Source organism: Rhinichthys klamathensis, unplaced genomic scaffold, assembly GCF_029890125.1.
Source record: "Rhinichthys klamathensis goyatoka isolate OS25496 unplaced genomic scaffold, OSU_Roscu_1.1 h1tg000330l_1, whole genome shotgun sequence".
Taxonomy (NCBI): Eukaryota; Metazoa; Chordata; class Actinopteri; order Cypriniformes; family Leuciscidae; genus Rhinichthys; species Rhinichthys klamathensis.
In genome coordinates, this window is record NW_026606845.1 from 2606106 (window position 1) to 2631510 (window position 25405).

The window sequence follows — 25405 nt, forward strand, 5'->3', positions numbered from 1 at the left end:
CATGCTAATACTCCATTGCTGTCTTTTTCTCCAAAGGCATATGTGTGGCAGATCCATACGAGATGATAGTTTATAAGAGGTTCTTCATTGACCTGAAGGTGCCGTTCTCAGCTGTGCGCAATGAGCAACTACAAATCAGGGCCATCCTTCACAACTACACCAAGAAGAAAATTAGGGTAAACAGTAACACAGTCATTTTGGTCCTCGATAATCACCCAATGTGGTGTCAGATACAATTAACGTGAGGATAAATGTGCCAGTGAGGCAAATTAGAGTTGTTTTTATCATGCATTACTTCTGGGAGTCCAAGTTCACAGGTTTTACATGGTTGTTTGCAAGGACCAGGCTAGTACAGCAAGGACTAGAACTAGGTGCTAACGCTTCCAAGTGTTTTTAGGTAACAAGTAAACAAGCTATCTTTAACCACAACTACGGCACCATTTTATTTTTTAAAGTCCCCCTGTAGTGAAATTCAAGCTTTTAATGTTGTTTGTATGTCTATGTGGTGTTTTTAATATGCTTTAAGACAAACCATGTGTAAATTCATAAGTAAACACCATTGCTGAGTATTTTTTCCTTAAAACTGCCGTGAACCAAAGACAGTCTCAAAAACACGCTGGTGTAAGTGCATTTGTCCAACTGTTGGCTTCTCCTTCAGGCACGGCTCGAATTCATGGAGACTGAACACATTTGCAGCTCCGCCAGCAGAAAGGGCTCCTACCAAACAGAAGTGGAGGTCGAGTCCATGTCCTCCAGGTCCGTCCCGTATGTGGTTATTCCCCTGGAGTTGGGCAGTCACTGGATCGATGTGAAGGCAGCAGCGTATGACTCTGTCTACAGTGATGGAGTGAGGAAGATCCTGAGGGTGGTGGTGAGTGAACTTCCCTTCTACCTCCCATAAATATGCTAAATTACAGCATTTAAAACAACAATAACAGTTCTACTTTATATTGCTATCATTTATATTTCAGACACCTAAAAATGGACTTCGAAAATGGAAACGCTATTTCTGAATGCTCCCTGAACATTCAAAACGTCCGGTTTTTAAAATGCTTTAAAAATATATCTTTTTTTGTCTCGGTTACAGTATGTGATTATTAAGGAACCTTTATTGTGCAAACATTATGGAAACGTTACTTTTGAACGTTCTCTAAACATTCTGAAACAAGTGGTAACGGTAAAACCCTCTGATGCTCTTCGGTCATTTTTGACCGAAAAGTTTTATTTTTTACTTTATCGGAATGGTACGGAACTTGGTAAAGGTTTTGGCACTTGCTATGTGAACACAAAAAAAATCATGGACATGATTCGAAAAGATTAAATGGTCCTCAAATATGACCCTTTGGAAATGAATGGGAGACGAATTTCATCCTAGTGAAAACCTTTGGTACTGCGGCCAAACTAAATCTTACTGAAAGCAATTTTTATGAGAGATCACGCTAAAATTTGGAAATCAACTTGTTTAGATTTATGGCTTTGATTTATTTTTATATTTTTTCAGTTTTAGAGTAAAACGTGTTTTTGACATATATATTTCATATAAATATTTAAAATAGTATTTTTGTGCATTTTTCATAACAATAAACATAAAATACTAGAACTTTTGGAAGTTTTATAAAAACTTAATAATATTTTTAGTGGATTTAATGGTACTATATTATATTTACACTGTATTTTTAATCCATAAAAATACAGTGTAAATATAATATAGTACCATTAAATCCACTAAAAATACAAAATATTAAATAAAAAACATTATCGAATTAAAATATACGGACATGCGAATAGCACCAGAGGGTTAAAAAGCATTAGACCAACGTCAAACTAAACCGTTACAGAATAAAACTTTCCCTGAATGATGGAAACATCTTTGTACTAACATTTTGAAAACATTATTAAAGGCCAGATACGATATGATAATTGCTTTAATTTATGAAGTATTTAAGACATATGTATTGTTTGGTTTTCAATACACTTGACAACCATTCATTTACTGTCATTATAGAAGCTTGATTTCATGATGTGACTCAAACACCCTAAACAGATCAAACCCAATCTCTTTGTTTCAGTCTGAGGGTGTGCTCACTATGATACAGGAGAAAAATGTCGAGCTCAATCCTGCTAAGAGTGGTGAGTTGTTGGAGTCTTTCCTCCAAAATATTCAAAAATGCCCCTCCGAAATATCCCCAAATCCCCCTTTTCTTCTTTCAATCTGAACCTGTGTGACAGGTGGAGTACAACAAGTGTCTGTCAGGAGTCTCAAACCAGACACTCAGGTCCCCAACACACCCGCTAACACGTACATCACAGTCAAGAGTAAGGAGGAATCCGAACGCTTATTTATTCTGCTTGTCCATCCGCTCATCCAGTCCTGACCTGCTGTGTGTTACTCAAGGCCAGGAGTTCAGTAAGATGATCGAGCAGGCCATCAGTGGGGACTTCATGGGCCGGTTTATTGTCCAGCCCCGCGGTGATGGAGAGGAGACTATGATCTACATGACTCTACCTGTCACTGCCACTCATTATCTGGACAGCACTAAGCAATGGGAGACTGTTGGCATGGACCGCCGTAATGAAGCCATTAACCATATCAACACAGGTCAGCTGACCACTCTCACTTTTAATCTGATGCATTTCTGAGAGAAACATGATATATAATGAGTATAAATGAAGGGCGGGGCATAGGTTTATCCTATTGAAGCCTATTTACACATAATAAATAAATCATGCTTTGGTAAATCCCAATTATGACAAAAAAAGTCAAAATTATGACATACTAAGTCATAATTATTTTAAATTATGATTTAAAAAGTTGAAATTGAGAGAAAAAACTTTTGACTTTGTCAATTTCGACTTAAAAGGCAACAATTTCGCCTTTTTAATGCCATGACTAATTATAATATTATGACTAATAATTTCGACTTTATGTCTCAAGTGACTTAGTATTCCATAATTTCGACTTTTTATTCATAATTATTACTTTGTCATAATTTCGACTTCTCAAATGATTGTCATAATTTTATTAAAGTATCAACAGGTAACTTTTCAACCTTCATAATATATTTCCAAGTCTCTTGTGATGGTACATCGACTTACAATAGGTTGAATGACACGTCTGCCATAGCCTGACGGGGTCTGTAGCGTTCTTAATCGTACTTTTAAACTTCGGGTTTCGGGTAGTAACCGGCGAACAAAGAGAACTACAAAATTCGACTGCTTTACGGTATATACGTCACTTCCACCACCACCCCCACTTCCTTAAAATCGGACGTGCGAGCCAAATGTTATAGTCATGGCCGAAGCAGCACAGAAAAACAAGAAAGCAAAGGTTTTATCGGAGCAAAGCAAAAAGAGAAAAAGAGAAAGTGATCGCGTTAAAGGCAGAACGAGGATCAACATTGCAGAGCTGCCAACTCTCACGCATTGGCCGTGAGACACCCGCATTTGATAGAGGGGTTTCACCAACGTCACGTTCTGGGCGGTAACCCGGATGCGCGGCCATTATGGAGGCACTCGGATGTAAACAACAGCATGGATTGCACTGTTTATGTACTACTGAACACATTGTTACACTAATAAACCACGAAAAAAACACGTGGTAGGTGCGAAATCATATAGAGAAGGACTTGGGAAGCAGGAGAGAGCGCAACATTTTGACAAACTAAAGTTAATATGTGGTAAAGATCCGAACGAGTTAGCTTCTCTAGCACGTAACATTACTGCAATTCTTCCATCTATTTATTATCCCGACATAAGATACGTTCAGATTGTCAGTCCAAAAAAGCACATGAAATCCGTTTCAAGTTACATCCATATGTGGTTTGAAATCCTATTCAAATCACATATCAGGACATCAGCCTCAGTCTGAACGATCGGATTTCGCGTGGTATGTCTTAAAATGCAAACGTCATTTATAGGAAACATGCTGAAAGTCACTGCCGAAACAATGCTGTGTTGTTGCAAATTGCCGGACGAGCAGAAAAGTAACGTTATTATTTCTGAAACCGGCGCAGACGAGCGTGGGGAAAAAGCAGTAGGCTACATACCAGCCTCCAGTAGTCCAGCGCGCCAGTAGCTGATGCTGTACCTCTCTCAACCACAAACGCCTTCTTTCATCAGTTTTTGCACTCTTTTTTTTTTAACTTTTGACAGTCTATAGCACTCAACATGTTTTTCCCCGATGTGACTGATTGGTACAGACCAAAACTCGACCATTTTTTAGCAGCAATAATCACCCAAATTTGCGAGTCCATTCAGTTCAGCGGCATTATTTACGTTCTGTGCCTCCAAAATGGCCGACTTCCGGATTGATGACGCGTCGTGAAACCCCTCTATTGGTTTCACACGCTCACACGTACGCCACACCCCCGGTTTCTCACGCTAAATTGTCAACCCGGTCGGTCAAATCCCTGAAAGATGAGTTTATCTATAGATCTACCTGTTGAGCCACTCGTGATCGACAAGTTATACCGCAAATTAGTTCAAATCTCCCGGAATCTAGAGCGAGCGCGCACGCGAGACAGAGACTGTGCTCCAACGCGCGCGGACGGCAGAGAGAGAAAGCGAGCGAGAGACCTTGCGTGTGCAGGGAGCATCGAACCCCCCATCGAAAAAAGAATGCCTCTCTCTAACCTCTCTAATTCGCTAGAGTAGTAGCGAATTATCAATCTGGTAGCTAGTAAACGATTTTCTAGTTTTTGATGGTTAGCTATCGCTAGTATTCTCGTTCTGATTTGAACTTTGCAATCGATGAAATGCAAATAGCAAATGTTTGACCTAAAAAGTGTAGTCTACTCAACATGTACAAAGAAAGGAGGAAGATTATTAATAAAATCATATTTTAGGATACCTAACATGTCTGTGATATTTGTTTATTTGTCTTGCCTCAAGCTATAATGCAAATCGATTTGTAAAATTTGCAGATTCATTTATGGTAGCTTGATATTATAATATTGACGATTTATGGTTATTATCAACCACTCAAACATTGCATTGAAGTATCATATAGATCCAGTAAAACGGTAACCAATAGACTAGGCTACTATAATGACGCTGGCTTGTAAACGTGAGCATCGCGATCATTTGTCGTTAGAAAAAAAAATAAAACCCATGAAATTATATTCATATGACATGCTGAAATATATGCCACTGTACCTGGGATGAAGACATTTCACACGCGATGCAAGCAGAACACCTGCATGTGACCTCCTCCTACAGTGTTCAGGGCTATCGTGGTTGTCAACAATTGCACGTGCATGTAGGATGACAGAGTTTACGACAGTAGAGGAGGACAATACTGTTTCCCAACTGTAGGGGGACCCCGAGAGCAAAAGCTACCTGTTGTTACTTTAACTTTTGTCATTTCAACTTTTTAATGTCATAATTTTGACTTCAGGAGAGACAGTGTTTCTGATTTATGGGGAATATAAAAAAGGAGTGGGTGGTTGTTGTGTACACAAACTGCAGACAAAAAGTAATGTTCAAAAACCATGTAAGATTAAATTTTGCATTCTCTATCATGCTAACAATAGCTATACAGTCGTAAGTTATTTACTGTATCATTCTTGTCAAGGTTATCAGCGAGAGCTAACTTTCCGTAAACAGGACGGGTCGTTCGCTGCCTCGATGAGCGCGACGAGCAGCACATGGTGAGACGAGCGCTCCTGCCATATTCATCTGCTCAATTATTTACATGTCGTTTCTTACCTCTTCTTTCCTGGTCATTACAGGCTGACGGCATATGTGGCGAAAGTGTTTGCGATGGCCAGCGATCTGATCATCATAGAGGAGAATGTGATCTGCGGCGCTCTCAAGTGGCTGGCCATAAACAAACAGCTGCCAGACGGCACGTTTAAAGAAGACGCACCCGTTATACACGAAGAGATGCTTGTACGTTATTTTGGATTAAGTAAACAAATACATTTTATTTAATGACAAGGTTTTGCTATTAATAACACTGTTTTATCTCAGTTTAATTTTGATATATTCCGTTACTAATAAGCGCACGACTTCTCTGCAGCCATTGTCAAAAACATATTTATAATTTATCTAGACTTTTTTTTATTATTAACAACATTAAAGCAAATATAATAAAATATATTTTATAATAATAATAATTTTTATTACATAAAATGCCAGACAAAGTTAGCCATTTAATTCCAAAAATGTTAATAATGTAATTTCCACCAGAGAAAGCTGTCAAACACAATAAAGCACTTGAAATTGCAGTGAAATGTTCATTATGTTTCAGAAAAATAATTTCTCCTTTGACGGGTCGGGGGTGTTATTCATTTAAATATATAATAACTTATATAATAACTTTAAATGATTTGGAGAAAAAGCTCTAGAGAAAGACATCATATGCTGTTAAATCCTGCAGTAGGCACACTAATGTTTGAGTTTTTTCCTAACAATTGCTTGGGATCTGGTTTATTCAAGTGTATGTTAATTCCAGGGTGACGTACAGGGGAAAGACAGCGACGCCTCTCTCACTGCATTCGTTCTGGTTGCACTGCAAGAGGGCAGTAAGATCTGCACTGAATCTGTAAGTGTGATTCCTGGAAACAAACAGCGCTATATGATACGTCGCATCAGTGTCACTGAGTCTCTCTCTCTCCATACTAGAGTCTTCAGGGCAGTATAAACAGAGCCGTTAATTACCTGACGCTGAGAGTGCACAGTCTGACCAGCACTTATGCTGTCGCTATGACTTCTTATGCTTTAGCCAATGCTGGAAAACTCAATAAAGACATCCTGATGAGTCATTCCAGCCAGAACGAAGGTCAGTGACAATACAGTCAAACCAACAGTGCAACTACAGCCACTATAAGCATGACATAAATAAACCAACACACACCAATGACATAATACATTACCCCACAACCCTACATAGGACAAGTGGTTTGGATAATGGATGGAAGGACGGACAATAGACTAAAAATACTGATAAAATTCTGAGTAAAAGACTTTTTGTATTTTCAGTTACTCCCTCAATCCTTTACCCTATCAGTTTGATTGACATGTAAAACAGCCAGTCACTGTTCACTTCCTGCATTTTCTGATTAAGTGTCAGTTGTGTTTTTATAACTACAGTTTGTGTTTTGAGTTATAAATGAAGAAAAACTAATACTAGAAATGTTACAGTGAGGTAAGCGATTGATTATTGTAAATAAAATAAAAATAAAAACTATTGATTGTTAAAGTCGGCATGAAACAGAAGTTACGATAGTCTTTTGTTCCCTATATTGTGATGTACATCCGAGTGAAACGGCTTTTCAAACAAGAACAAGTGTGGGCGGGGCTTGATTTTGTCTGTGGGGAATTGATTGGATGGTTGTGGTTTGCTATTGGTGGATCTGATGTGAGTGACAGGTTATTGCCCCGCCCTCGTCATCAGAGAAGAGAAGCTGCAAGATGGGAGGGGAAGTTATTTTGATTCTAGATTACGAGGGGAACATGATTTTTTTTTTTTATTGCACACGGATAAATCATTTATAAATACTGCGAGAGAAAAATAAAGAATTCTTAATTTTTATTTCATGGTGACTTGCTAACCTAAACAGAAATGGCAAACAAATTACTAACTGATTTGAAAATAACAAATTCGCCTTTGGCTAAGCCACAACCTAGAATGTAGATTGACCAATCACAGCGCAGCCAAGAACGCGCTCCCACAGAGGTCCGACACTTTTTCACAGCGCTCCATTGACTTTAACACAGGCGTCTCATAGTTTTGGTCTCGGTCGGCTATTACCGTCGTAGTTTTATCAAAAATATGGTTAAACGTTGTGCCTGGGGCATTTGTAACACAGATACGCGTTTCCCAGAGAGGTTGGAGGGGGGTGTCCGTTTTTTCCCTTCCGAAACCGAAGTCAAATCCTGACAAGTGTCGTCTAGCACACGCTGCTAATAAATACACCGTTATACTCGCGTAGTCCGTTTGCTTTGTAATAACGATTGTAGAAGTGAATAGAGACCTACCCAGCTTTGCATGAACAGTGTTGCTCCTTGATATTGTTAGTCCCAGCCTCCGTCTCCATTAGTAGGATATGCGGTGGATCATTTTTTGACTGTGACCGGTATGCTTTTGCCTCTATTTGGATGCCTTGTTGTTCCTTGCGTTTCACCTGGTCGGTAATATAGCCTTCGAACGTATATTGCAGCCCATTTTGCCTACTTCTATCGGACACTTTATTTGCTGCTTTATTAAAGTTTGATAAAATTTCAGCAGGAAGAGCTGTCACAGCATAAGCCATGTTGATACCAGAGCCCAGATGAAGTTTGTTTGTCGGACGTAGCAACAGTAACTAAGGGGGGCGGGGCTTAGCCAAAGGCGAATTGTAACATTTGTAAAACTATAACTATACAGTATATTGTGTTATACTGTATTATTATGTTTATTTTAACCATGTATTGTTTAATTTTATGTAAAGACCCACTAGGGACTAACATTGAGAATTAGCCTCGGCTAAAATGTTGTAGTATGGAATATGAGTTTATGTAACATACTTGTCCGTATTCAAATAAACTTAAAAAAAATAAAAAATAACAACCCTGTGTCCATGTCAACCTTTTCCATTTGTGTCTTCTGAACAGCCGGTAGGTTTTGGCAAGCGCCTGGACAGCGTGAGCTCTCTCTGGAGGCCACAGGGTATGCGCTTCTCGCGCTGGTGAAGGTGAAGGACTTCGAGCGCGCCGGAGCGGCCGTGCGCTGGCTGAGAGCACAGAGAGCTCACTATGGAGCCAGCGGAACCACACAGGTACAGAGCTGATCATTACTGCATGAAAATAAACCTGCTGACTAGGTTTAAAGGTGCTGTATGTAAGAATGACAAACATTCGAAATCGGTGCTGCAGTCAAAATTATAAATATCGGAGAACGTTGTTTCTCCCGCCCCTTCCTGCTCAGACTCGACACTCACGCGGGTTGCCAGTTTAAAGGGTTAGTTCACCCAAAAATGAAAATTAAGTCATTAATTACTCACCCTCATGTTGTTCCAACCCCGTAAGACCTTCGTTCATCTTCGGAACACAAATGAAGATGTTTTTGATTAAATTTGAGAGCTGGATCACTCCTCCACAGGCTTCTTAAGGGAGTGAAACTCGACGGCCCAAAAGTCATTGAAGAAAATGTTTAAATATTCCAAGTGACTACAGCGGCTCAACTAAACAACAAAAATAACGACTTTATTCAACTATTCCTTTTCTTCCTTGTGGGCCTGAGACGAGAGTTCAAGAGATTTCCACGACGCATGCGCGAGAACTGAGAAGAGGACGTTCTTCTTCTACTACTTCTTGTTCAGTTCTCGCGCATGCGTCGTGGAAATCTCTTGAACTCTCGTCTAACTTCAGGAGACTTTTATATATTTAATTAAGGTTAATAAATGATGTAACAAATGTATTGCTCAATGCTAGTTAATGCTAGTTAATACTTTCAAGAATGGGAACTTATTATAAAGTGTTACCATTACATGTTCTAAAATATAATAATAATACTTTTTTATTTTTATATTTATGTTCATGTTTTAAATGTTTTCTTGGACCCTATTTAAAACCCCTGGTCTAAAACACTGGAGCATTTGCTGTGTATTTAATAAAACCCCTGGTCTAAAACACTGGAGCATTTGCTTCATGAATAAGGGAATGCTGTTTATGTTTCTGCCTCGTCTCTTAGGCGAACATCATGGTTTTCCAGGCCGTGGCTGAATACCGTACAGAAGCGAAGAAGCAGGACGTGAATCTGAACATTGAACTCTCTGTGGAGGGAAGAACAACACACAACAGATGGACTTTCACTCGTTCCAACACGCATGTGACGCGATCAGACAAGGTGATCGAACAAATATGAGTGAACAGACATGCAGACGTGCCCTTCAATTCTTATGCATTTCTCTCATTTCAAATCACGCAACATATAATTGAACATGTCAAATGTTTTCATGACAGGTCAAACTGACACAGAAATTCAACGTCACTGCTCATGGGAACGGGATGGCCACTCTCTCGGTGAGCATTCGTGAGCGCCCACGACTTCAGTTACATGTTATTTAAACAGATTTACAGCTTGATCTGTCCTCAGGTGTTTTCTCTGTATTACGCCCTGCCTGAAGAGAGAGAAATTGACTGTAATGCGTTTGATCTCAGTGTGAAGATGGAGAAACAGCTTGACGGTAGGATTGATCAGTTCATCTGTATTCATGTCTTCTTCATTTATTAGTGACGTTTAACAGTGTTATATCTTCTCAATCTGCATTGCATGCAGTGTCACATCCAGGAGCCATTGAAAGTTATCTGCTCACCATTGAAACCTAGTGAGTAAAAGCAGATCCGTCCATCCATATGTCAGCTGTAAGACTGTTAGATTTACATCTTCAGCCGAATGTGAGCATGGACTGATGGAAAGTTAGATCACATGTGTTGTTTTAATCCATCTGTGCAGTTTCAAGAACCCAGTGAGAGATGCTGCCATGTCTGTTTTGGATGTTGGCCTGCTGACAGGATTTAAAGTAGATGACACTGATCTTTCAAAGGTAAAAATGATTCAGAAGTTGAATAATACCACATATCACTTTGTGAAGAAACACTAACACATAACATGCGCATGACGTCACAGTTTTTCACAAATTCCCGTTCTTGTAGTTTACACAGAGACGATTACGATGTCGTTTTCGAAAATGTGTGTTTTCAAGACCCCAAAGTGCCATTGTCATATAAATGAATGGCCAAAACACATAAAAAGTTTTCTATGAAAGCGCTGTTGTCACGATGTGGTTGATACAAGGCAGAAGCAGGATCCACTTGCAGCACACTTTATTAAACAAACTCCAAACTTGACAAGGACTCAGACAGGGAACAGGCTTCAGGAACAGAACAACCAGCATCCACAATACAACATCAAGAACTCACAAGGACTGGACTGAAACACAGGGCTTAAATACAAGGGCAAACAAGCTAAACAAGATGACAAGGGGGCGTGGTTAATCGGGGACACCTGGGAAGACTAATAGAGATAACGGGGAGCGGGAAAACAGGGAACAGGACTGAACCAAGTGCACAAAGACAGGGGGAACACAGACAGACATCACAACAGCTGTCATGTAAACGCCCCCTTAATGGGAACATTACCAAAAAGCTTTTAAGAACTTTTTTTTTTGTTAGCTGATTGAACTCAATTGATTTGAGTAAACTCGTTCCCCCAATTTAATTGAGTAATGGGGTCTCCCAAAACGTGCATATTTAAGTTTACTTAACTTGTTGCTTATGTAGACTTGACTTAAATTGTTTAGTTCACCAAACTTGACGATTATTTAATGTACTTAAATGTATAAAGTTCACTTAACTTAGTGTTGATTTCAAGTGTACTTATTACAAAAACACTTGTATATGGGTATTAACATTTATTTATCACGTTTGAAATGGTAGTTTCTTCTGATTCTTCTGTACCACCTTTTGAAGTCAGTCTAAATACAACCAGTATTTGAAACACGAGCAAAACAAGTCTTCCTTTTAAAAGTTTACTTCCAAAACATAAAATTATACATAGACATGGTACGCACGGTCAAAAAACTGTGTTGCTTCCAACGTCTCTAACTTCAAACTGAAACTAACTACATCCAATCGCTTACGCTATGACGTAGCGCTATCTGACTGGAAGCTGAAATATTGAAATGTTATCAGATCTAAACATTACTAAATTATGCATTTCAAACAATACATTACTTATGAATTTTCATAAAATAGTTTTTACTGTTTTTAAACAAAATTATTATTTCAGATGAACTAGTCCTTATGTGGCTCTTACATTACCCGGCCCCTAATTGGATAGGCAGGAGGACTAAGCAATTATAAACTTAAACACTGAGAGCCAAACAATTTCTAAATGTCCATAAACTATCAACTTATTTCTTCACTCTTCTGACGTTGCCTCTTCCAACAAACACAGTTTATTTACAGGCCTTTCCAGAGTGTTGGTCTTGGTCTTTATCTTCACTCTTCGTACTGTTCCACTGGAGTCCGGCAACGTTTCAACAACCTTTCCCATGAGCCAGGAGTTCCGTGGGGAAGAACTATCCACTAGTAGCACAACATCTCCTGTCATGAAGTTTCTTCTTGGCTTTAGCCATTTCTGGCGCTCCTGAAGAAGTGGAAGGTATTCACGCGTCCATCTTGTCCAAAACAAATCCACAAGATATTGAACTTGTTTCCACCTCTTTCTTGTGTACATGTCATCTTTGTTGAAAATCCCTGGAGGCATGTTGGGTTGAGATTTCAACAGCAATAAGTGATTGGGTGTTAGAGGTTCTACGTCGTTCACATCATCTGAAACAGTTGTAAGCGGCCTGCCGTTGATGATGCTTTCGACCTCACACATTATTGTCAGAAGACAATCATCGTTCACTGCTTGCTCTTTCAAAAGGGAGTTAAGGATTCTTCGCACAGTCCGAATTTGTCTTTCCCAGACCCCGCCTTGATGCGAAGCGGCTGGGCTGTTGAATATCCACTTTATTCCTTTTGGTTGCAAGGCCTTTTCAATCTTGTCATTATCCAGCAGTTGAACGGCTTCTCTTAACTCTCTTTCAGCGGCCACAAAATTTGTGCCGTTGTCAGAACGCATGATGGTAACTTGACCTCTCCTGCACATAAAGCGACGAATTGCATTAATGCAGGAGTCTGTGTCGAGGCTATCTGCAACTTCGATGTGCACCGCTCTGAGAGTGAGGCAAGTGAACATCACGCCGTACCTTTTGACTGTACTCCGGCCCCGCTTAACATCAAACGGCCCGAAGAAATCAACACCGGTATTTGTGAAAGGAGGCTTATCTGGCAAGAGCCTATCTTCCGGCAGGTTTGCCATCTTTTGCTCACCAACCTTTCCATTAATCCTGCGGCACACTGTACATTTGTTTATTATCTTTCGAATTGCAGAATTGGCTTGTGGGATCCAGTACCTGCATCTCAGTTGTGCCAAGACATAACTGCGTCCGCAGTGTCCTGTTCTTTGGTGTATATCTCTCAAAATCAATGTAGCAACTCTGCTGTGCTTTGAAATAATTGTTGGATGTTTAGCGTTTTCTGGCATGGCAGACTTGTTGAGTCTTCCGCCAACCCTTAACGTGCCATCTTGAAGAATCGGATCCAATTTAAACAGCTGACTGCTGCAACTAAGCTGTTTACCTTTCTCCAGTACTTTGATTTCTTCTCCAAACTGCTGTCTTTGACTGAATTTGATTATTTCCGATTCTGCGACAACCAGATCATCCAAAGTAAGTGATTTCTTTTCTGTTGCTTTGAATTTCTTAATTTGTCGTTCTAATTTCGATCTCACCTTTTCAGGGTCCTTTTCAGTTTCCCTGATCTTTCTTGATACTTCCTTTCTTTCCTCTTTCATTTTCCACAGATTTTTCTTCACCTTTAAAATCCAGGCCACTGATCTTTTTAGTTTATGCCAGTCCGAATAATAGTTGATTAGTTTGTCGATTGGTTCCATGTTTTCTTCAACTTTGATCACATTGACTGTAACTCCATTCTTGACTTCTGGATCATTTTGAAGGCTTTCTTTGCCTCGCACAGGTTGTTCCGACCAATCACTTTCATTGTTCAGCAAGAAGACGGGCCCATTGATCCTGGTTCCTCCTGGCATCAAACTCTTAGCTTTCAGGCCCCTGCTGGCTTGATCTGCAGGATTTTCCGTTGTTCTGATGTACTTCCATTGCGATGGCTTTGTTGCTTCTCGGATCAACGAGATTCTGTTCGCAACAAAGGTTTTGAAACGAGCAGTTTCACTGTCAATGTATCTGAACACTGTTGTACTGTCTGTCCAGAAAATAGATTGTTGCAGTGGAACTTGAAGCTCTTGATGTAACATCTTGTCTATTTTAACAGCGACAACTGCTGCGGTCAACTCGAGTCTGGGAATGGTGACCAGTTTGAGTGGGGCCACTCTTGACTTCCCCATAAGGAATGCACAATGCTTCTCCCCTTGACTATTCTCTAGCAGCAGATAAGACACAGTGCCGTATGCGGACTCAGAAGCGTCTGAAAAATGATGTAACTGTGCTGCGGCAGTGCATCCAAAATCTGTAGGCTTCAAACACCTGCTCACATGAAACGTAGAAAGATGACTGACATCTTCAATCCATTTTTTCCAATCTTCAGCGTGTTTTCCGACAATGTTCTCGTCCCATCCGTATTGTTCTTTACAAAGATCTTTTAGCAAGAGTTTAGCGGGCAAGATGACCGGAGCAAGAAAGCCAAGGGGGTCGTAGATGGAATTCACGACTGATAAAATGCCTCTTCTGGTCATCGGCTTGTCTTGCAGCTTCATACTGTAGGTGAAAGTATCAGTTTCTGTGTCCCACTGTACACCGAGAGTCCTCTCGACTGGCAAAGCGTCATGTCTTAGATCCAGGTCTTTCACTTCGCTGGCTCTATGTACTTCAGGGATTGACATTAACACCTTCCTGCTATTGCTCATCCACTTTGTTAAATTGAAGCCTCCGCTAGCACACAGGGTACGAAGATCTTTAGCCAAAGTCACCGCTTCTTCTTCTTTAGCTACACTCCTCAGACAGTCATCTACATAAAAGTTGCGCAGAACTGTCTGAACAGCTTCTGGAGAGGCATCATCCTTGTGATCTTCAGCAGTTCTTTTCAGTGCATATGAGGCAACACTTGGTGAAGAAGTGGCTCCGAAGAGGTGCACCGTCATTCGAAATTCCTCCATAGGCTCATTCAACTTGCCGTTGGGCAACCATAGAAAACGGAGTAGGTCTGCGTCACGCTCCGGCACCTTGACCTGATAAAACATCGACTCAATGTCCGCCATTATAGCTACTGGCTCCTCACGAAATCTTAAAAGCACACCAACTAACGTGTTGGTCAAGTCGGGTCCTTGGAGCAGTTCACTATTCAGAGACCTATCCTGAAACGAAGCTGTGCAGTCGAAGACCACCCGCAACTTTCTTTTCTTCGGGTGATACACCCCGTGATGTGGTATGTAAAACAGCCTGTTGTCGTCACGGTTCAGCTGTTGGACTGGAACTTGGACAGCGTAGCCTTTGTCAATGATGGTCTCCATAAAGCTCTTGTACTCTTCAAAGAATTCAGGATTCTTCTTGAACTTTCTAAGCAAACAGGCTATGCGCTGTTCCGCCACACAACGGTTATTAGGCATTTGTAGCTTCTCATTCCTGAATGGCAGTCCAATACTGTAATGGCCATTCTCAAACAGTGTCGTTTTCTGCACAGACTGCATAAACTGTTTGTCTTCACGAGACATCTCCTCTTGATCATCGTAGTTACGCTCTGAAAAATCAGTGTTATACTGTTGAACCAGTAGCTTCTCAATCTCCATAACAGAAATTCTGTTTACTGAAAATGTAGGCATTTCATTCATTGCATCATCCATTTCCTTTCTTATGGGCCCATTCACAACCCAGCCAATGGCAGTCTTCACGGCATAAGGGCCTCCATCCTCAGCATTAATAACATGCCATGGTTCCATTGCTCTTGAACAGTTAGCTCCAATAAGCAGGCCTACATCCGCTTCTATCTCTGGCAAGCGTACTTCATTGAGATAAGGCCACTTCTGGATATCTGACTGTTTAGGTATGTTCTCGATGTGAACAGGTATGTTGCTATGAGTGAACACCTTAGGTAGCTCAATGTACTTTATGTCTTCCAGCCCGCACACTTCCAGGTCTGATATGACAAAACTGTTCATGAGCTTCTGTTCTCCAGGTTTGTCTTGACCCATGGTGCTAAGAAGTATTCGTGTCGGTTTCCCTTTGATGTTTAGTTTCCTTTGCAGGTCTTCTGTGCAGAACGTTGCTGTGCTTCCCGGGTCCAGAAAGGCGTATGTTTCAACACACTTGTCACTCCTTTTCGACTTGATCTTCACTGGTACTATTGACAGCACACTTTCCGCTTCTCCGGCCCCCGTGAGGCTACAGGACTCTTGCAGAATAGAAACTTGAGCACACGATACTTCACTTCCATGACGACCATCTTTCTTTTCAGGTGAGACAGAACCTTCTTCTTTTATTATGTGCAGAATGTCTGGATGCTTTAAAGCACATTCTTTACACTCAATTCTTCTTTTGCAGAATTTGCTAAGATGACCCGGAACTAAGCATCCAAAACACAAGCCTTTCAGTTTTAAGAAATCCACACGCTCCTTATGTGGTTGGTGTTTGATTTTGCTGCATGAGGCGAGGGTATGTGATTGCTGGCAGTACAAACACGGCTTCTCAAAGGCACTCACAGTTTTAATTGAATTTGTTGGCTTAACATGCGTTTCTTGAGGCCCTTTGCTTTCGGTGAAAACATTTGTTGCAAAACTGCTTCCACGAACCTCTCTTTTTCCATGATGCTTTTCTTTTTGGTCAATCTTTCCACTTGAGATTGGACGGCTGACTGAGATATTACCAAAGAGGGGATCCATCGCTATTCTAGATTGGCGGTCTATGTAGCTCACCAAATCAGCAAACTTTGCTCTCCTGCCTCTTCGCTCTTTTATGTCATAAGCTTCAGCACGCCAACGTTCCTTCAGTTTGTACGGTAGCTTAGACACCACTGTCCGTAAGTTGGTAGGGTTGTCCATCTCCTCTAAGAATTCGATGTCTTCCATAGTATTGCGACATCCAATCAAAAACATTGCATAAGCGCTCAATGCTTTCCCATCATCAGACTTCACTTGAGGCCATTTGAGTGCTTTGTCAATGTACGCGCTGGCAATCCGTAATTCATCCCCATAGTGCTTATGAAGTTGTCGCTTCGCTTCGCAGTAGCCTTTGTTAGGCGTCATATGAGCACAGCTGCGAACAAGCTCTTGCGGTTCACCGGCCGTAAATTGTTCCAGGAAGTACAACTTGTCTTGATCATTGCTGGTTTTCTGATCTATTGCGTGCTCAAACGCCCTCATGAAAGATTTGTATTGTAGCGCATCACCCTTAAACACAGGAATGTCCTTGGTTGGTAGATGAGATAGCTGCTGTTGTTTTACAAGTAGCTCAGTTATTACATTCTGTTTTTGCATAACCGCTAGTATGTCATCACCTCTGTTAGGCTGAGCATTAGGCACATAATCGAAGACCGGTTGAGATTGTTGTTGTATTCGGGAGTGCCGTGTATGTGATTGAACATGAGTGTTCGTATTAGCTTGTTGTGGAAGCATAATACTAGTTCTTTCCTTCACGTGTCCACCTCGTGGCTTTTGCACTGCCGCGTAGCTACTTAAACCATCTTCAGATTTTTCATATTCTTTAAGCACCCTTATTTTTGCTTTACTCTCGGCTAACGCAGTTTCTAGCTCTAACTCTTCCTTTTCAGCTTTGATTCTAGCTGCTTCAAACTCAAGCTGTTGCATTTTCTTTAGCATTGCAGCACGTTCGAGCAGGGCTGCATGTTCCGCTTCCTGCCTAGCTCTTGCTGACGATACTCTTGACACAGCTGAGGTGCGACTTACTTGTGATCCACGTGGGCTGGCATATGTGACATCGTTGACCCCAACCTGTGAAACGCTGTCATTTGGTTTAACAGTTTCTTGCAGATAATCAACCACATTAGTTTCTTCTTGCAGCACCTTTTCCACTGGCAGTATGGATTCATGCTCAGCTGCAATCCAATTTTTTGTCGTTTTCATAAATCCTCTAATTGTTGCCATTTTAGGGTCGAACCAGTTCTCTTGATCACTTGTTTTTTCATCTTCAGTCAAAAGATTTGCAACTTCGTTGTTGAGACGTTTAAACTCATTTATTGACGTTGCAAAGTCATTTTCCATCATATTTTTTACCCTTTGTAAATTTTGAACATCACTCATCAATGTTTCTAACTCTTTTCTTTTGCTTGTAAGAGTTGCTAATGTTCTTCTTCTCAATGAAATGCACCTCTGCAATTTCTCTTCTAATGCCTTCTCTGTCAGCTTATGTGACCTTCCCTGTTCCATTGTATCCTCGATACATCTACGTTCATCTTCCTCAGCCATCTTACAAATAGCGGAGTTAATGCTCTAGTTGTATGCAAACGTTTCAAGCACTTTCTTCAAACATACCTTTCTTAATAAACCGAGTGCAAAACAACTTCTTAAAGATCGCCAAAACTCCACACTGACTGAATCAGAGCTTTCTATATAGACTTATGTTTTGCAGGGAGAAGTTGACCTACTTTTTTTTCTCTTCCAAACTCACTCATATCTTCGTGCGTGCGTCCGTCCGTCGGCACCCACTTCAGCGCGCGCAGCTTCACTCACTTCTCTGTTAACAAACAGGCCAACGAAACCCGACAAACGGAGAAACTGCCGCCTGATGTCGGTCCGTCACGAGTCTCTGTCGCTGACTGGCCCAATCCTTTGTCTTGATTGCGGCGCTAAAGTCCTATCCTTTGCTCCCTCATCCAACAACAAGCTAGACACGTCCGCTCCGTTTTCCAGCTTCGTTTCGAATTAGCGAGTTTTTTGACTAATGAAATGGTAGTTTCTTCTGATTCTTCTGTACCACCTTTTGAAGTCAGTCTAAATACAACCAGTATTTGAAACACGAGCAAAACAAGTCTTCCTTTTAAAAGTTTACTTCCAAAACATAAAATTATACATAGACATGGTACGCACGGTCAAAAAACTGTGTTGCTTCCAACGTCTCTAACTTCAAACTGAAACTAACTACATCCAATCGCTTACGCTATGACGTAGCGCTATCTGACTGGAAGCTGAAATATTGAAATGTTATCAGATCTAAACATTACTAAATTATGCATTTCAAACAATACATTACTTATGAATTTTCATAAAATAGTTTTTACTGTTTTTAAACAAAATTATTATTTCAGATGAACTAGTCCTTATGTGGCTCTTACAACGTTTAAGGTTTAAAAAAAACAAACAAATCAGTTTATTTCCATTACGGTCAATAATTGTAATATAATGAAAGCCATTTGTTTTCTGGTAAAATAAGAATGACACCTTGCACTTGAAGAAAGCATGTATGAATGTATTATCATTCTTATCACAACGTTTGTGAAAAGGACCTTTTATAAGGATTAATCAGGATTTTGAGCTCACAGCACTTGAAATCTTAAGTTTATGTATTTTGAAGGTAAATAAGTTATTTGAACTTACATTTTTGAGGCCAAAATGTTAAGTTTAAAGTAATGTTTAGTCAAGTACACTTGATTGTTTAAGTAAAGACAACATTAGGGTTTAGTGTGGATGCTACCTGAAACTCACTGAGCCACAATCAAATTGCATTCATCCACACCTTTATTTTATATACAGTATAATTCTCGGTTTTGACTGGCAATATTATGGATGTGGTTCTATGATGGATCATTTTCTCAGTGTTTGAACTGTTCTGTTTTAATTCCATTAGTTATCTAAAGGGAAAGAGAAGTACATTGAGAGATTTGAGATGAACATGGAGCTTTCAGAGCGGGGATCGCTAATCATCTTCTTGAATAAGGTACTGAAAACTAAACGAGAGACTCTGAACACCAAACATGTGAACATCCAGGAAAATTAATGTGTAGCCAGAATGAAATGACAATATGATGTCTATGACTCCATAAATAACATAATGTGACATAAACACAATTTGGCTGAATTAAATTTGATCAATGCAAAATTACATGCATTGAATTTATACACAGTAAATGTGTTAATATTTTCTTTATAACATTCACTTGTGTGGTGGTACAGTATGAATCTCTCTTTAAAATGATGGCTGACAAAGTTATTACCCATGTATGGAAATACTTGGATTGCACAAATGCAAAAGTGATTTGTGAATGTAAAGTCATAATAATTGTCAGTGTGTCTCATTAGGTTTCTCATAAAGAGAGGGAAAGGATTGCTTTCAGAATGCACAAGATCAATGAAGTGGGAATGTTGCAGCCCGCCGGTGTCACTGTGTACGAGTACAGCGCTCCAGGTACAAGATGTCACATGGACACTCACACACACGATACACAGCTTACAGTGAAAACAGTGGAAGAAAGTGGAAAAGGCGTATTGTATAAATATTGTATAAACATCATTAAACAGAAGCTGCATTAGTCTTCTTCACTATTGAGACGTATACCCAAGTGAAACAGCTTCTGGATAACAGGATAATATGTGGGCGGGACTTAATTTTGTCCATAGGCAATTGATTGAATGGTTGTGGTTTGCTATTGGTCGATCTCATGTTGCCCCGTCCTCTTCCCAGTAAACATATGAAGAGTTTGGTTCCAAAACGCAATAAATCCATTTAGATTAATTTGAGTAAAAGTGTGTTTTCTTTACCAAGAAAGTGGAAAGATGAAAACCACTATTTTCTGTTTCAAACTTTCACATAGCATTTGTAGGTCATAATAACAAAAAAAATTAAAATCCAGGTTTTGATTTTCAAAGATTTATTATAAAAACGGATTATTTTTCCCCCCAAAATGCAATATATCCATAAAAAATTTTTTAAAAAAAATGCAATTAATCCATTGAATCAATATAAAAGTTTTTTTTTTCATATTGAAACTGTTGAAAATACACAACAACGTAAGTTTATTAGTATAATATTTTTATTAAGAACTGTAAAGAAGATTGAAAACATTTTTCCTCCTCCCGAGTGCCTCATCTTCTTAATCTCCTCACGTAAATGATTCGATTTCGATGCCTTACGTTTCTCACCCACCGCAGAAACAACCACAGGTTCATCAATGGCGTCAAAATTATTCATTTTTTTGTTTGTTTGTTGATCGAAAAGTACAAAATAGATAAGAAGAAATAGGAACCCGGGTGTATTTAAGGCGCTGCCGTTACTGTTTACATTGCGTGGAATGGTGCGCTGTGATTGGTTGAGAGCGGATATATCGCATTCTGCAGAGAAGGGAGACTGGCGTTTGTCACGGTTTGGGAAGAAAGGGAGAAAACATGACAGAATAACACGGCGGATATCGCATTTTACTTCAAATTAAACATTGACTTTTCAATACCAACCAGATACAATACTGATTTTTGTAGTAACTATTTTTTTTAGAAATGGCGTTTATCGCGTTTTGGAACCAAACTCTTCATATTATCAGAGAAGAGATGACGTTGCAGGAAAAGTTATTCTAATTAAAGATTGAGGCACATGAATTTGAAGGGGACCTATTATGATATTTTTTTTACATTTAAAATGTTCTTTAGTGTGTAAAGTTGCTGTCTGAAAAGTTCAAAAGTTCTTCTCTATATCAGTGGCAGTGTTTCTTAACTCCCTGAAACGCCTCCATTATAATCTTGAGTTTTATTCCGGGAACGAACACGTCACAATATTCCTCATTTAAATAATTAATACGCAGAATAAAGGGGCGTGGCCTGGTTGAGTTAGTTAGTAGTGTGTTGAAACTGGTGGTTATGGTAAGGGGCGGGACATTTCCCAAACACTCTCGAAGCGCTCGACCAATCACAACACACTGCTCCAGCCGACCAATCAGAGCACAGTGTGCGTTTCAGAAGGAGGGGCTTCATAGAGACAGGAACTAAACAGAGCGTCACTGACAGACTGGGAAGAGAGGAGCCGCAACAATGGAGAATATGAGGGAAATAATGTGTTTATGAGGGAAATAATGAGCCTAAAAACAAAATCAAATCTTTGTAAAAGGGCGTAATAGGTCAACTTATTGCAAAAGGCATAATGCAATATTCCAAGATTGGCCAGTTTCATGGTGACTTGAATCTAACACGCAGACGATCGTTGTGTGAAGTTCTTCCATCCTCATAAGAGAGACGGTGCGCTGAACAGACTCTGCCATGAAGACCTGTGCGAGTGTGCCGAAGGTGCGTGCGTCTGAACTGAATACACACTGTTTGAGTTGATTTGTGAGGCTGGTGTGTGTCTGTGTGCATGTTTGTAGATAAACATGTCTGTGTTTACAGAGAACTGCAGTCTCCAAAGGAAGCATCACATTAAAGAGTCTCAGCGTGCTGACAAGGCCTGTGCGCCTGGAGTTGACTACGGTAAACACACACAGATTTATGCTTTTCTAAATGTGTTTGTCTGTGTGAAGAGCTGGGGTTTATATGCTGTTACACACTTCTCTTATAGTTTATAAAACCAGGGTGGTGGGAAAGCAGCTTTCACTGCAAGCAGACATCTACAACATGACCATTGAACAAGTGCTGAAGGAAGGTATTTATTTAATGTTTTATTTGTAAAGGGACAGATACAAAACTGTGACAACAGCCATCCAATGCGTGTATCATAGTGCTTGTAGCTAAAGCTAATTTGCAACATTTGTCCCTAGAAGGTGTGATGTCTTATGAAGTGCACTGTAATCTGCAGAAAACAAGTCACAGTAAAATCAACTATGTGGGGGATTGGAAATATAGTTTCAGTTCTGAGAGTATGGATATGCAAAGATAGGGTGAAGGAATATGCACGAATTTGTAAATAATGCCTCTTTTTCAATATTTCTCATATTTTTATTAGTACCGGTAATTGTATTAATTCAGCCACTAGCCGAGTTTCCATTACCCAATGGAATTTTGCGAATTGCCCAATATAAACAAGTCAATTTAGCAAAAAACATCCATTTATGGCAAAAAAAAGTTGTTACGCTCGCATGAGGTGGTTTTTCAGGAAATTCGAAAAATAAATTTTTCACAAAACTGCAAAAGAAACAGTTTTTGCGCATTTACAGGTCACCTGACGTAGATGACACGGTATGTTTGGACAGAATACGAGACAGAGTTATTTATCAAATACACAAAAGCCAGTGCGGTGGCTGGGAAATACGTAAACCACTGATCTATATAATGACTGGATAGCTCATGACGTTCTAAACTGCCACCAGGCAGTGAGGCCACCGGAAGTGTTCGAGCGGCCATCTTACGATTCCCTACCAGCAGAGGGCTCCAACGGCCGTTATACAGAGATAGTAGCTCCGACGGCACTTTTAAGATGACCCGCTGCGCATCAACAAGTGTAAAACGAAGATCACAAAAGGATCTTGAAAAACTGCTCACAGGTTGTACTTTAAGCCCATATATAGTAATTTATATGCACAATTGTCGCTATTTCCGTGTTGTTTAAAATGTGTTTATAGCCTACTATGCATTCTTTCACAGACGTATTCAAGTTTAAACCCAATAAACGTATTATTATTTAATGCATTACTTCTTATAAATTTAATTAAATGCATATATTTAATATTTTCATGTCAATCCGTGTTCAGTTTGACCACGAACCATGCGCTGTCACTTTAATTCAGCGCCTGCAGCACAAACGATCTCTGCACACACCGCACAGGACGGGCATCCGCGTGCAGTGAAAGCTCCAACCTGTTGACATGGGTATGGTAAAAAATATGCACTTGCAACGGAGTAGGCCTATGTGTAAACCCCTTATTTACAGTGCACACATCTGCGGCGCATTATGGCTCCGACAATGTTTTATTCCTACATTCTTACAACTCACACAGGGAGCATTTCCACGTAATTTGCCGATTTGTGGGCGCGATCAGCTCCGGTAGCCGTGTCGCAGCTGTAAACGCGCCGCAGACGTGTGCAGTGTAAATAAGGGGTAAATAAGAGGTGAAACAGGTGCACATTAACCCATACAATTTGTATTATGCATTTCCTGGACATGTTCTTGCTAACTAATCAAATACTTGAACAGACTACTGATCTATCTGTAAAACACAATCAGAAAGAGCTCAATTTTAAGTTCACAATTCACATATACTTCATTTTTAGTAAGCAGGAATAATTTCCGACTTTAAACAAATACCCATTTAAATGCTTAGGATGTTTGCGTGGTAAGACTGTTCAGGGAGACTTTAGATTTAAAGACGGTGTCTCGTTATGCAATGTTTTCTCAGTCAAATCATACAATTTCCTATTGATTCAATAGAACGCGTGAGCTCACTAGGGAATACCAATATGGCGGCGCGGTGGCTTCACTGTTTATGATGTCATGAGCTATCCAGTCATTCTATATAGATCAGTGACGTAAACCTACCAACATCCGTCGCCCTGATTTTTGGAAATGACTTATCGCGAGAGGAAGACACAACATTTTAGTCGCATAACATCGGTTAATGGTAACGCCGTCATTTCGCAATCGTTTTTTGTCGACATTTAGAAAAAAATCGCAAACGTTTTGCCCAAATCTGTAATGGAAACGTGCCTACTGTTGCCATTAACCTCTATAATTTTATATTTATAATAATTGAACAGAATGCAAAATTGCTTGGCATGTAAAAAAACATAAATAACTCAGTGTGCCATCACTATATTTTTAATTGTTACAATTAAGAAAAATGTTAAGGTCAGTGAATGATGAAAATGATTGTTGATAATGAATTAGCATAGATTCTCTTATGAAAAAGTCGATATTTTTTCAATTTACATTGAATGTAAAGCTTAATGAATGCAATACAGAAGAGCAAACAGTCAATCAGTCAATAAAAGCTTTATTAAGGACATGCATGGTGCAACCACAAACAGGTACAAAACATAAAGTAACATACAAATACAAAAATGCAACAAAACAAAACAAAAAAAAAGATACAAAACACAATATCACAGGTTTACATATAGGCTAAAACGCCAACGGTTCCACATACTAGTCACATATTTAAACTTCTTAAGTGCCATAAGGCTGGGTTTTTTTTGTTTTTTTTTACTATAAAATAAATCTCCAACACATTTAAGAGTGTGTGGTTTTCAGGCACTGATCCAGCTGTGGAAGGGGAGACCAGGTCTTTCTTGGCTCATCCTTACTGTAGAGAGTTTCTTGAATTTGAAGAAGGCAAAACCTACCTGATCATGGGCCAAACCACATCACTTCCTAGCATTGGTGGAAGGTAGGAGCTTTATGAACATTACGAGGACAATCTCTCTCTCACTTGTTTTGGTCTGAACCCGACGCTCAAACGCTCCAAACTGCGTCATCTATGAGACTAGAGTTGTTCGATCTTGATGTGTGTATGTGTTTGTTTTTAGACTGAGGTACAACCTGGGTGAGCAGACCTGGATTGAATACTGGCCGACACAAGAGGAGGCCCGAACTGAAGAATACAAAGACAAGTACGTCGGCATCGCTGCACTCGCTGACCAGCTCTTCAACCTCGGATGCACAACATAAAGATCCTCGTCACGTGTGAAAACTGTGAACTTTGCTTTATTTGATTTCTTTTCCAGATTCACTGAAAGAAATGATCAATTTATTGACGTTAACCTTTCTGTATCACACATTCGACATTGAGTTAATTTAACACATTTTACTTTTGTGACAACATGCCCCAATTGCAGGGTATGTGCATTGAATTCACATGAATTATTGTATTGACAAATGTCTTAGTGTTTTAATCTGCAACCACTGCTATAGTAAAAACGCATTAGTGTAACGGGACTGTGATCTAGTCATAATGACAGCTTTCCTCAGTCGCCCCAGTC

The 25405-nt window shown here is 39.8% G+C and overlaps 1 protein-coding gene across 1 annotated transcript in view; it reads left to right on the forward strand.

Moving 5' to 3' along the window:
• c3a.6 (complement C3a, tandem duplicate 6) overlaps window positions 1-25097 on the forward strand; it is a 36130-nt gene extending 11033 nt beyond the window's left edge. Inside the window, exons 20-41 of the mRNA XM_056272075.1 lie at window positions 37-176; window positions 659-871; window positions 2070-2130; window positions 2230-2316; window positions 2396-2599; window positions 5573-5648; window positions 5730-5889; window positions 6455-6544; window positions 6625-6781; window positions 8596-8759; window positions 9674-9829; window positions 9946-10005; window positions 10079-10169; window positions 10262-10310; window positions 10439-10529; window positions 19362-19451; window positions 19814-19919; window positions 21695-21784; window positions 21884-21964; window positions 22053-22136; window positions 24678-24813; window positions 24953-25097. Coding sequence (XP_056128050.1) covers window positions 37-176; window positions 659-871; window positions 2070-2130; window positions 2230-2316; window positions 2396-2599; window positions 5573-5648; window positions 5730-5889; window positions 6455-6544; window positions 6625-6781; window positions 8596-8759; window positions 9674-9829; window positions 9946-10005; window positions 10079-10169; window positions 10262-10310; window positions 10439-10529; window positions 19362-19451; window positions 19814-19919; window positions 21695-21784; window positions 21884-21964; window positions 22053-22136; window positions 24678-24813; window positions 24953-25094 — 2528 coding nt within the window. The 3' untranslated portion in view covers window positions 25095-25097. The remainder of the gene's footprint in view (window positions 1-36; window positions 177-658; window positions 872-2069; window positions 2131-2229; window positions 2317-2395; window positions 2600-5572; window positions 5649-5729; window positions 5890-6454; window positions 6545-6624; window positions 6782-8595; window positions 8760-9673; window positions 9830-9945; window positions 10006-10078; window positions 10170-10261; window positions 10311-10438; window positions 10530-19361; window positions 19452-19813; window positions 19920-21694; window positions 21785-21883; window positions 21965-22052; window positions 22137-24677; window positions 24814-24952) is intronic.
• Window positions 25098-25405: the final 308 nt, after the last annotated feature.